General features: G+C 43.9%; 1 protein-coding gene across 1 annotated transcript; it reads right to left on the minus strand.

The window, feature by feature from the left end:
- Positions 1-4165: 4165 nt before the first annotated feature.
- LOC139760024 (uncharacterized) lies at positions 4166-7267 on the minus strand. The gene is made up of 3 exons (XM_071682761.1): positions 7212-7267; positions 4670-6875; positions 4166-4456 (listed from the first exon to the last, which is right to left on the minus strand). Exons 1-3 carry the CDS (start codon positions 7228-7230, stop codon positions 4300-4302), a joined length of 2382 nt encoding a protein of 793 aa, XP_071538862.1. The 5' UTR covers positions 7231-7267; the 3' UTR covers positions 4166-4299.
- Between the last annotated feature and the right edge of the window lie 5019 nt (positions 7268-12286).

Raw genomic sequence — 12286 nt, forward strand, 5'->3', positions numbered from 1 at the left:
TCAGCCTGGGTGAGCAGCTGGGCTCCGGTTGATGTAGCTCCAATATTTATGAAAAGTGAGCCCTGGCCCCAGGCGTGGGACGGCCCACGGGCCTGAGGTGGCCCACGGCTGTAAGGGGATCCCCAGGCCCAGGGTGGCCCGTTGGCCAGAGGTGTTCCGCGGCCCTGCAGTTGTCCAGGGTCTGAGGCGACCCAGAGGCCAGACACAGAGGCCAGACACAACCTCGTCACCGTTCCTGTATTCACAAGGGTCTTCTCTCCCCGAACCCCTTCCCCAGACAACTGCCTCCTCTTGATACTTTAAACTGTTCTGGTCAGCCGAGTGCGTCCCTCTAGCAGCTCTCACTGGCTCTCACAAGTTGAAGATAAGAAGAAACACAAGCGTATATCTTCACTGTCTTCCAGGAATCAACAACACGACGTTCAACACCACCACAACACCATAACCAACCACGTTGTGTACAACAGGTTAGTGTAACTTGTCTATGGACTCTCTAGGTGAGGACGATGGATGATACAGTCAGTAGTAGATTACCTGGTCCAGTTAACTTTACAAAAACCTGAAATGAAATCATGAATAATTTCACATATTGTGAGGATCATGCTTGCAGTGTTGCCAGTGAGGCTCGTGTCTGAAATATTGCCAAAGAGGATGGACAGCTTCACGCCAGGCCACTAAACTGTTTGAAGCAGTAATTGTTCTGCCCACGACTAGGGCAAGCTGTCCACTTTGGGCAGAGCGTCTGTCCAGACTGTCCACCAGGGGCGGGGCTCAGCAGCCACATCAAGACCGACTCATCAAACGTTTTTCCTTGTTACTGTGACGAGTCATCTTGCTCCTCTCCACACACTGTGGTCGCTGGTGGTGGCTGGCCAGAGAGGCTGAGGTATAATGACGCACCTTACTACCTCTAGTGGTGGCCAGAGCTTCCCTTTACTTCCTTCCAATGTTACAGAGGAAGCGCCATCGTACGTCCTGGATTTAGAAATGTGTTCAGAATTCAATATGCGTTTATCAGCGAGACAAGATAGAGTGGAATGACGCCCCCATTTTCTTTGGTAATACTTTGGTGTGTGTGTGTGTGTGTGTGTGTGTGTGTGTGTGTGTGTGTACCTACAGTAGGGCCAAGAGAGCTTCCTGGGTCAGGTGGGCACCTCAGGTCAACCCAGGTCATGTAAGGTTGACTAATACAACTGGGGTCGAGACTGAACCTTGGCACACCTGAATCACAAGAGAAACTCCAGGAAATGAATGATAGTTGGTAACACTGGCAGTGGTGGAATATACTATATGATTTCGTGGATCTTGTTGGGTCAAACAAAGTAAATCAATTACCAATATTGAGATAAGGGGTGAGAATGGCAAAAGTGATCATTAGGTCAATCCAATTTGCAGTAATATCAAGGGTGAAGACGAAGGAAATGTTTATAATGCCAGACTTGAAACTGGTAGACTTTGATGGATTATGATACCAGCTTACGGGAGTATTTTACCTCTAGTGACGGACATGACGAGGGCAATACTTGTCCTGCTCAAAGCAAATTCGGGTGAAGGAATAAAGAAAGAAAAAAGATGATAATCAGGCAAATGCTGGGGAAGGATAGACGTTTTCATTCGTGTCTGGTCGTAGTATAAAGAAGGTGAAGGAAGGAGTGTGGGTGTGAGCATACGTGTGTCTGGTTCTAGTGTGACCAGAATGAGTTAAGGTAGGGCTAGGGTAGATGTGAACATACTGGCACTTAGACCTCAATATGACTAGAATCAGACAAGACTTGTGTCTCTGGACATGCTCGTGTCTGGTCCAGGCGAGAAAAATATGAAGTAGGAAGTGTAGCTGTTACAACACTGGTATATAGTGAGTAGCATGATATAGGAAGTATGGGGTCAGCTGATACTTGTGTCTAGTCCCTGTATGAGGTATCATGGTGAGCCATACCCTGCCACACACTTCCACACCTCACATACTACTAGAAATCACCCACCTCACCTGGCACTGTAAGGATCAGGATATACCTGGCACTGTGGCTGTGCCATATACACCTGGCACTGCCGGAGGAGAAGGGTATCGCTAATTAAGTTCCAGTGAACAAGTTGGAAAAACTTATTTCATTAGAAAGTTTTCCCAGACTCCCACGGTTGCTGCTAACTTGGTCTTGATATAAAGGTGAGGTGTAGGGTGACCCACCCACCACGACCCCCGGCTGTATATCCAACATGACGCTCGTTAAACACCGAGCACGACCGTCGGTAATACCCATCATGACCCAGATGGTACAGTGATCACGGGAGACCTTGTTGTACACCAGGAATGGCAGGGACCAGCGGCCGTCCTCTGGCTCTTTTCCAGGTCAAGGCAGGTCATGGGCTACGTCACAGGCTCTCTATCACGTCACGACAGGTCATGGTCAACGGAAATCTCTCTCCCAGGATACACAGGACGACGCACCTGGCCTGGTGACACCTGTACACTACAGATAATTTCTCTGGTCATATACGGACGGATGTAGAACATTACTCACTCTTTTCAATAGAGCTGCTGACTTTAGGATACTTACCGATCACCTTCCTGTATGAGACATATCTATTATTCATGTGAATATCTTCCTAAATCTTAAGATAAATACTATTTAATGGATGTGAACTAATACACAAAACTGCGTCAATGATTCCTACGAATCGTGATTGATGCAAGGATTAGCATACATTATACATACTGCCTGCCAGAGAAGTCCTGCGTTATTCAAACATCCAGATAACTGCATGCAATCTTACATGCTTCTCAGGAAATGTTTCTTATCTAAGATTTTAATTTGGTCTTCAGCAGCATATGGAAACAAAAGATTCTCAGTAGTTTTTCTTCCTTCACAGTGTTCAGGTGTATTTGTTGTTCCTTCACAGTGTTCAGGAGCATATCTTGTTCTCCAGTAGTTATCGTACTGTCGGCAGCTACAGCCCAGACATTCCTGGACCAACAAGCAAACTTGAGTCTCAGCCGAAAACATAACAAGGTCGTCTTGCACTCAGCCAGGAGGCCCTCCAGCTACTCTCTTCTTCCAAACAAGGCGGCCTTTCACAACAGAGTTCCAGTAGCCCCAACAAGACGTCCCAGTAAAACCTTGCAAACTTCCAAGAAAGGTCGGTGTGGTTCCCAGCAAGCTCTTGTATATTTGGATTACAGGAGTTTCCACAAAGGCTCCTGTGACTCTCAGCAAGAATTCATTAGTTCATAATCAGAAACTTGGCAGCTCCTAGGAAGATGCCAGAGGTTACGAGTCCAGACCTACCAGCACCCAGCTGGAAACTGAGGGATTGCAACAAGGTTCCAGTAACTCCCTGCAAGAATACCCAAGATTCCAGCATAGATCTGGACACTTCTGCCAAGGTTCCAGTGCCTCCCAGTAAATAAAGGATAGATGTCAGAGGACATCAAGTAATTTCTGGTAAGAGTTTGAATTCCTTTGTATAAGATTAGGGTTTCTTAAGGTATGGATTAGGGCAGACAAGAGAACCAGGCTCCCTGTGTGGTGACAGTCAAGGATGATAAAGGCTACATCCAAGTACTAGTAAAGTCTGCGGATAACGCTGAGGTATTGTCGTTTTCCACACCATTACCTTGTACCTGGCTACGTCCTTGTTCAAGATATTTCTAAATACACTGTCCTCATATAGTACTGAAGACTGTTGCATTATCTCTTGCAGTGAGTATTTGACTAATATATCTGTCATGTTAATACGTACGCTGATTTTTGCATCAGTTCGAAAAACATCAATCGTTTTACGCCCCAGCCAGAGGGTTGGTCGGCCTGGGCGTCCGTCAGGTGAAGCAAACTAAACTCTCCATTCAGCATGACGCATGCCGCCCTAGGCAGCACCAGAACCCACGTCCCTCGCTTGCACAAAAACTGTTGCTGCTCCGCCACTAACGAGCAACCAGATATCCCAGAATAACCAAAAAAAAAGAAGAAAAAACAGCAGCTGGTGGGTCACTAAACAAAGGATGGGTTGCGTCTGACTGTTTTTTAACTCGTCATGAATGGAAGAGTGCAGGAGCTGTTGTCATGACCCCAGTCACAGCCTCGGGCTCCCCCTGACTCACCTCTGAAGACCTACGACCTGTAACTTGTCCTTGTACTTGTTGGAGAAATGATAGTCGAAGGAAGAAAGTGAATACCTTTATTTGCTTATCACTGACACAAACACGGGTCTTCAGCAATACAACAGTCTATGCGCCAAGAACTTCCACTGGTAAAACAAATATTAGTCCAGTCTAATACCCTATATACATTCTCAAAAGCAGTCTTAAGTAGTTGTCCAGTGTGCAGTCCGCTCCTGTGGCAGTCCAAACTGGGCGTTCCTGAAGTAGTAATGAGAGGAGGCGCTGCAGGGGATGGCATCCCTCGCCTGGACGCAGGTCATCTCCTTCTGGTCGAACACCGACCCCTCACCACACATGAAGCTGAGGAGATACAGAACACATATATAAGCAAATTTAAAGTGGGATATTCCTAACTGAGATGTTGAGAATATGTCTCTTTTATTAGAGCCATGTGAAAAGACACTAAATGGTGAAGATGGCACTGTAACCACCTGCAATGATAGGCGTCATCAGGCACTCACCTGTAATGTAGGTATCTACAAGTTACTCGCCTGTAATGGAAGGTGTCATTACCTGTATTGGTAGGTTTCGACGCGGCCGTTGGAGAAGAGCGCAGGGTAGCACACGTGGAAGATTCTGCAGGAGTTCTGTTGGTCGGCGTAGTACCCGTAAGGCTCGTTCACACAGCTGAAGGAAGTGGAGATGTCCCCCAGCAGGAGCGTGGCGCCGGAGGGAAGGTTCAGCGGCTCAAACACGCCACTCACTTGGTCCAGGTTCTCACCGAAATAATACTTTCCTGAGTGTAGCAGCGGGTTACTGCCAAGCTGAAGATCAACTGAGGTCCGGGGGCGGCTTCCCCGATAAGGCTGTCTCCTGCTGTCCTGCTGGAATTGGTCCACAGACGTCTGTCCATCGCGTGACTGGAATTCTGCAAAACCCTGTTGCGAGCTGTCTTCCCTCTGGTTGTTGGACTGGACTGTACTACCAGCTTGCTGGAAAGTATTTCCTTGCTGAGACCCTGCTGAAGTCTGTGAGATTCTTCTGGGGAGTTGCTGATTTTCACCGAAATCTTCCTTAGATGTGGCAGGACGTCGCTGTGAATTATAAGAAGTCTGTTGGTTTACTCCAAGTATTGCTTCAGATGCTTCTGACACTTCCAAAGGTCTGCTGGACTCTCTCTGATTATCGGCGAATACTTGCTGAGAGCTGCTGTCGATTTTCTGGAAATTACCCAATTTCGGCTGGGATCTGGTGAGTCCATGTTGAGAACCAATGAAACTTTGTTGGGAGCTTCTAGGTTTCTCCTGGGAGCTGGTAGATTTTCTCTCGAAACCAGTGGAACCTTGCTGGAGGTTGACCCGCCCCTGCTGAGAGGTGAGAGATGCTACCTGAGAAACACTGAAGCCTTGCTGGGATTCTCTAGGTCTCTGCTGGGTTATAGTCAATTGTTGCTGTGATCCATCGGATCCTTGATGAGGGCTACCAGGAAGCTGCTTGAAGCTGTTGATGTCTTCCTGAATAGCAGTGAAACCTTGCTGGAAGCTTCCGGGCCTCTGGTGGGACGTGGAAGATTCTTGCGAAGACCCTTGCTGGGAGCTTGTGAATCCTGGTTGAGAACCAGTGGAACCTTGTCGGAAGATATCAAACCCCTTCTGGGAGCTGGTGAATCCTGGTTGAGAACCACTGGAACTCTGTTGGGAGGTTTTCCGCTGAAAGCTGGTGAGCTCTGGTGGAGAACCACGAGAACGTTGCTGGGAGGTTTCAAGTTTCTGCTGGGAGATGGTGAATCCTGGTTGAGAACCAATGGAGCTTCGTTGAGACGTTCCAGGTCTCTGCTGGGAGCTAGTAATTTCTGAAGGAGAAACAGTGGAACTTTGCTTGGAGGTTCTATATCTCTGCTGGGAGCTGGCGAGTCCTGGTTGAGAACCACTGGAACTTTGCGGGGAGCTACCAACTTTTTTATGCTCGCCAGTGACTTCTTGCTGGGAGGCACTGGAAACTTGTTGAAGGTTGCCATTTCTCCGTTGTGGGCTGGTAAATCCTGAATGAGAACCGCTGGAACTTTGCTGGACGTCAACGGGCTTCTGTCGGTAGCTTGAGAATTCTTGTTGAGAGTCTCTGGAAATTTGCTGGAACCCGCGCAGCCCCTGTTGGGAGCTTGCAGACTCTGGCTGAAAGGCACTGAAACTTTCCTGAGAGTTACCAAAACCTTTCTGAGATCTGGTTAATTCATGCTGGGAGAGGCTGGAACCTTGCTGAAAAGCAGTAGGTCTCTGTTGAGGGCTCTGGAGTCCAGGCTGAGAGCTACTGGAACTTTGTTGGGTTCTACCACTTATCTGATAAGAAGAACTGGTGAGCTTTCGTTGGGGACCACTGGAATCTTGCTGGAATTCGTTAGATCTCTGGTGGGAGCTTGAGGATTGTCGCCGAGACTCTCCGAACCCTTGATGGAAATCATTAAGTTTCTGCTGGAAGCTTGCGAATCCTAACTGAGAGCCACTGGAACCCTTGTGGAAACTATTGGTTCCCAGCTGTGAACCGGTAAGTGTTTGCTGAGAACCAAAAGAACTTCGCTGGGAGTCTGTAGGTCCATGAAGGGAGATCTGCTGGGAGCCACTGTATCGCTGGTGGGAACGGCTGCCTTGGCTGGGGAAGGAGGCAGACTTGAGGACCTGCTGCTGGTTGAACGTCAAGATGGCTTTATTCTGATTTCTTCTAAGAACCAAATTTGCTGGTTGAGTCAGGAGCGTTTGGGCTGTGGCCATCGCCAGCAAAGTACCTGTGAGGGAACAAGATATGTTACTGAACAATGTGGAGAAACGTATCGTGCTCCTGAACACTGTGGGAAAACAAGATATCCTCCTAAACATTCCTGGACAAAGAAAATCCTACAGCTTTAAAATGTATATATATATATATACATATATATATATATATATATATATATATATATATATATATATATATATATATATATATATATATATATATATATATATATATATATATATATATATATATATATATATATATATATATATACATATATATGGGTGTGTGTGTAACTATATATTTGCACAGATGTATGGAAAGATACGGGTCAGTTGCTCCTTACTTATGGCTAGAAGAGTCATCGTGCTTCTCCTCCACCACTGGTCAGAGTTGTCTGGCTCCATCAACTGATGACTGGACTTTATACCCACACACAAGCGCAGTTGCCAATTAGTTGCTGTATATGATATTGTCAGGGTCAACTGGTGAGGCATATTGGGTGGAATTCCTTGTGTGCCAAGTAATAGATGGCAGATGGATCCTTCAGCCTTCATTTGTTTCATGTGAACCAAAGCTGCGTATCTGTAACATTACTATGACCTATTGACATTTCTAGGCCACTCACCATCAGTGGTTCATCAGTATCATTAAATATGGATGTAAGAAATACATTACGAAGCCGTCTTTACCCAGCAGAATACTTAGACCGTTACTGGTTTTATGATTCATCAGTATCTACTGTGTTAAGATCCTGAACTGTGAGGGAGGCACCCCAGCCAGCCTGCCAGCCATGAACCATCTCAACATCACAACCAAGACACTATTACTTCCCCTGTATAAACCCGCAGGAATGAATCAACAACTAATGGTAAGATTATCAGTACTAGAGGACGGTGTTGGCAGGAGGACGGTGTTGGCAGGAGGACGGTGTTGGCATGAAGACAAAGGAGGAAGGGTATTACTGGTGGCAATCTTCATAACAATGGGAAAGCATTCTCGAGAGAGAGAGAGAGAGAGAGAGAGAGAGAGAGAGAGAGAGAGAGAGAGAGAGAGAGAGAGATTTTCCCCTTTTATCTTCATTTCACATTAACTTTAGTCTCCAAATGTCACCTAATACACACTCTTTCTTTACTTCTTTCATATTTCCTTTTCTTTATTCATACTGTGTCCTGACTCCACAACACCACACTATCTCCTCCAGTACTATATCCTGACCCTACAACACCACACCAGTCCCTGCAGTGTTGTGTCCAGACCTCACAACACAGGAGAGTGTACAGTAAGTGGACCAGTCCCTGGGCCAGTCAGTCAGGCAGGCAGCTGAAGGTTAACAATACAGTTACCTGCACTGCCACAGTGTCCATCATCATCCAGGTCTTATATGTTTCATCTGGTTCCAAACAAACATTTCCCCGAATCTATTACCCTTTATCCATTATGTCGTCACCCGAATTTCTAGAATGATGGAAAGGTATCTTGATATCTGTTATTGGTAAACAATTATGATTACAATTCTACTTTTTCCGACTCCACCACAGCGAGGCTGCTATGATTTGGAACAGATAACTTTTCTCATTCACACTTTCCTCTATAACTTCCACGGTAGTATACATCTACACACTACATGGTGTTTCTCCCATTCCTTTTTTTCTATTATTAGTATTATCATTATTTTAGTTCTTATACCAGCTGCAGAGTTGAGCCAGAAGAGGTGGAAGGGGAGATGCCTTCTGCTTTCCTAACATCTTTCTCTCAAGGTTAAATTTAAGATTCCAGAAAACCTCAAGCTGGACCATCACATCTCCTGTCATCTCTCCCTCCCATACGTTCCAAGTTTAAGAAATGACAAGCTACACATAAACATTCCTCAACATCCTTGTGTGGTCTAACTGTCACACCCTGTACGACCGGGTTCGAATCATGTTTCCAGGTTTCATATGACTGTATTCTGTAACGTGATACAGTCTGCTGGCTGCTTCCGTTATGGTCATGGTGTTCTTGTTGAATCAGATTATACAGTGTCCAGCCATCAGGCAACTGCGAAGAACGTCAGTTTATCATTTGACCAAGTAAATACGTTCTTTTCATTGTGTTAACTGCGTGTCTGTATCATTTCCATGCAGTCAGGAAGCTATTACTACGACGCTATATGACTTCCAGGTAGTAAAGCCACATTCCAGTCTCATCTGCTTCATGTAATCAAGACGGAAGAAACTCACACAAAGTATTGTAGTTATCGCATACGTCACATAACGAAAATTAGACGCGATGCTCTCTTGTCTACAGAGAGTTCCAGTCATACCATTATCTGAGTAGTCTACAGCCTGCGTTGTTCTCATACTTCATCTATTAACACACACACACACACACACACACACACACACACACACACACATACACATTTCTAAAGTACAGCAATATCCCAATTTGTGAGATTTGAAAGACTTGGAAAGAGTATGTGAAAATGTTTCTTAGAACAGCATTTTACGCTACACAGTTAATGGAAAACAGACATACTTGTTGCACTGAAGACTCGTTATTTTCTGGAAAGTGAAGCTGAAGTTTAAAGAGACAAGAGAGGCCTCGTGTGGCAGCAAACTGCTTACTATATAAACACACTTTGCACTTTTTGCTGGAAATCCAAGTGAAAGACTTAATTTCAAGTAGCACTTGCAGAATATATATATATATATATATATATATATATATATATATATATATATATATATATATATATATATATATATATATATATATATATATATATATATATATATATATATATATATATATATATATATATATATATATATATATATATATATATATATATATATATATATATATATATATATATATATATATATATATATATATATATATATATATAATATATATATATGTATATATATATATATATATATATATATATATATATATATATATATATATATATATATATATATATATTTATATATATATATATATATATATATATATATATATATTCAGATAGATGAATGGATAGATAGATGTCGATTTAGATATAGATACATAAGAAAGCTGGAAAAAGTTAAGCATGAGTAGCTGATGAAAACACAAGAGAAATAGAAGTTACATTAAACAATATATTACCAACACAGTAATGTCAACGTCGTGATAATACCTAAGAGATGATGCGATCAGAATGCCTATCATTAATCCAGTCTCCTTTCCCTAGCGTTACGACCCTTTATCAGAGTCGTGTCTTGTTCACTTGACTGCACAGGTCGACGACGATAGGTTTCCCTAACTCGGTCCCCCGCGACAGCAGTGAGTCCGCCAAGCAATGCCACATAACTCACTGCCCATCTGAGTCCTCCCAGATAACAACGGGTCTACCAGAAGCCAACACCAGCTACACTACAACGTAGGACATTCACACTAAATCAGTTTCACATTCTGCCCTGCGTTACATGGTCGAGGTGGAGGAGAAACTGTAGGTAAGTTGAGCTGCAGACATGTTCGTTGACCAACTTGAGCAGCAACATGTGTTCAGTGGCCGGCTCGAGTGGCACATGCATTTATTGGCGAGCTTGATTTGAGCAGTTTGTGCGTCAGGTCTGCCTCAGGAAAGCTTGAGTAGCTGGTGCGTTATTGTCTGCCTCAGTTAAGCTTGAGCAGCAAGGATTCTGCCTCAAGCTGACCAGCATAGCCCTCAACAAAGTATGATTCTCGTTATGTTTATGTTTGACATTTCATAAAAGTTTGTATCACTGATGATATGAAAATCCGAGTCCTTGCTTAACATCCACCATGTTGTATACAACAATCCTCACCTTCACTGCTGATGGTTTTAGTCACTGGTAACCACAACCCCACACCGGCCTGGAGCTCTAGACCTCTAGGGGGAACATGAGCCTCACTGCTAATTTCTTATTCATCAGTTACCCACTTATTCATCATAACCTTAGGTACGCCTTCTCGCTCCTCACCTACTAAGACCTTCCTTCACCATCGAGAGCTTCACTGCACCCACCCACATCAGTTCTATAACTGAAGGACATCGGGAAAGCATTTATTCTATATCACTATTTCTGCTTCTCTATCCCGTCTCTACATGTACATGATAGGGACTTAGAACTGCTCTCCTCCATACAACCCTGTCATACACAATCAATCCTCCTGTTGGCCATACTTCTCATGTACTTCTATACGTTTTTTTTTTTTAACCAGTATTCCTGACATCCATTTTACAATGACTGAAAAAAAGGATTCTTTTTAAATTTCTTTTGAGAGATAGAGGTAAAGTATTCCAAAGAAAATGGTTTCTGTTCCCTGTTTATTTTTTGAGACATCATTAAAGTCTTCTCAAAAGGCTGGCCCACAGCTGGCTCGGTCCTCCTTGTTAGGGTGTTTGTGCCTGGCTTAATGTGCTGTGTAGCAGGACTGATGTCTGAGGACATCACGGGCGAGGTGCTGGCTTTGACGTTCCGGATGACTAACTTTAAAGAAGGTTAAGAATATTATGTAAAGACGTTTGAAAATGATTTGTAAATCGGTTGAAATTATCTGTAAAAAAAGAAAATTCAGAATCATTTGTAAAGAAGGTTGAAAATCGTTTGAGCCACATCAACAAAACTGTGAACAACCTCGCGTACCACAGAACATTTTCAAACAAAAATTAAAATTTCATCAGTATTCTGACCTAAGTCTGTAGCAAGCACAATACTGTACACACTATAAAACGAAAAAGAAGGAGAGGTTGAACACTACCAGGTATCAAGTATTTCGCAAATATTTTGGTATTCCCAAACTTCCCCGCGACCTCTGACCTGACCTTAAATAACCCAGAATTTCCTACGTCATTTTTTGAGACGTCGAGACATAACTTTCCGGGGTGGTTCATGCAGTGCCTTACGTCACTGTGGTGGCCAAACCTTCCCTGTTATTCCTGCTTGAAGATCCAGTTTCTTCGCCAGCCTCCTGTGTGGTACAGCGTCGAGTGTTTTCTGGCTGTTCAAAGTCTGTATAGACCATCCAGCCAGCCTTCTCTTGTCTCTACAACAGAGCTCACTCTTTCGTAGAAATCTTTGAGGTTCGCAATGCATGATGTCCTTGCCTTAACACCGTACTGTCTCTATCTCTCTCCCAGATAGCTTCGTCTCTGCAGGTAATCATCCACTTGCTTTCTGACCATCTTTTTTTGCAGTACCGGACGGACCACACTCGTCAAGGTGACCATTCTGTACCTCAGCGCCTCCATCTAGTCTCCTAGGCCCAGCTTCTCAAAATATGGATTTCGAGAAGGGAAACGTCATTTTATGGAATATTCTCGGATAATATAATGATTCTCAAATCCCATCCCGCTAAACTCTGATGCAAAACATACGTGGGCAAAATTTTTGGATTATTTATTTCCTTCCTCAGTCAACGTCA

The sequence above is a fragment of the Panulirus ornatus genome, chromosome 34, assembly GCF_036320965.1.
Source record: "Panulirus ornatus isolate Po-2019 chromosome 34, ASM3632096v1, whole genome shotgun sequence".
NCBI classification, from domain to species: domain Eukaryota; kingdom Metazoa; phylum Arthropoda; class Malacostraca; order Decapoda; family Palinuridae; genus Panulirus; species Panulirus ornatus.

Coding starts and splice junctions, on each gene's coding strand:
- LOC139760024 (XM_071682761.1), bottom strand. Junction 4,457..4,669: donor GTCGAAACCTACCAATACAG/GTAATGACACCT, acceptor GTATCTCCTCAG/CTTCATGTGTGGTGAGGGGT.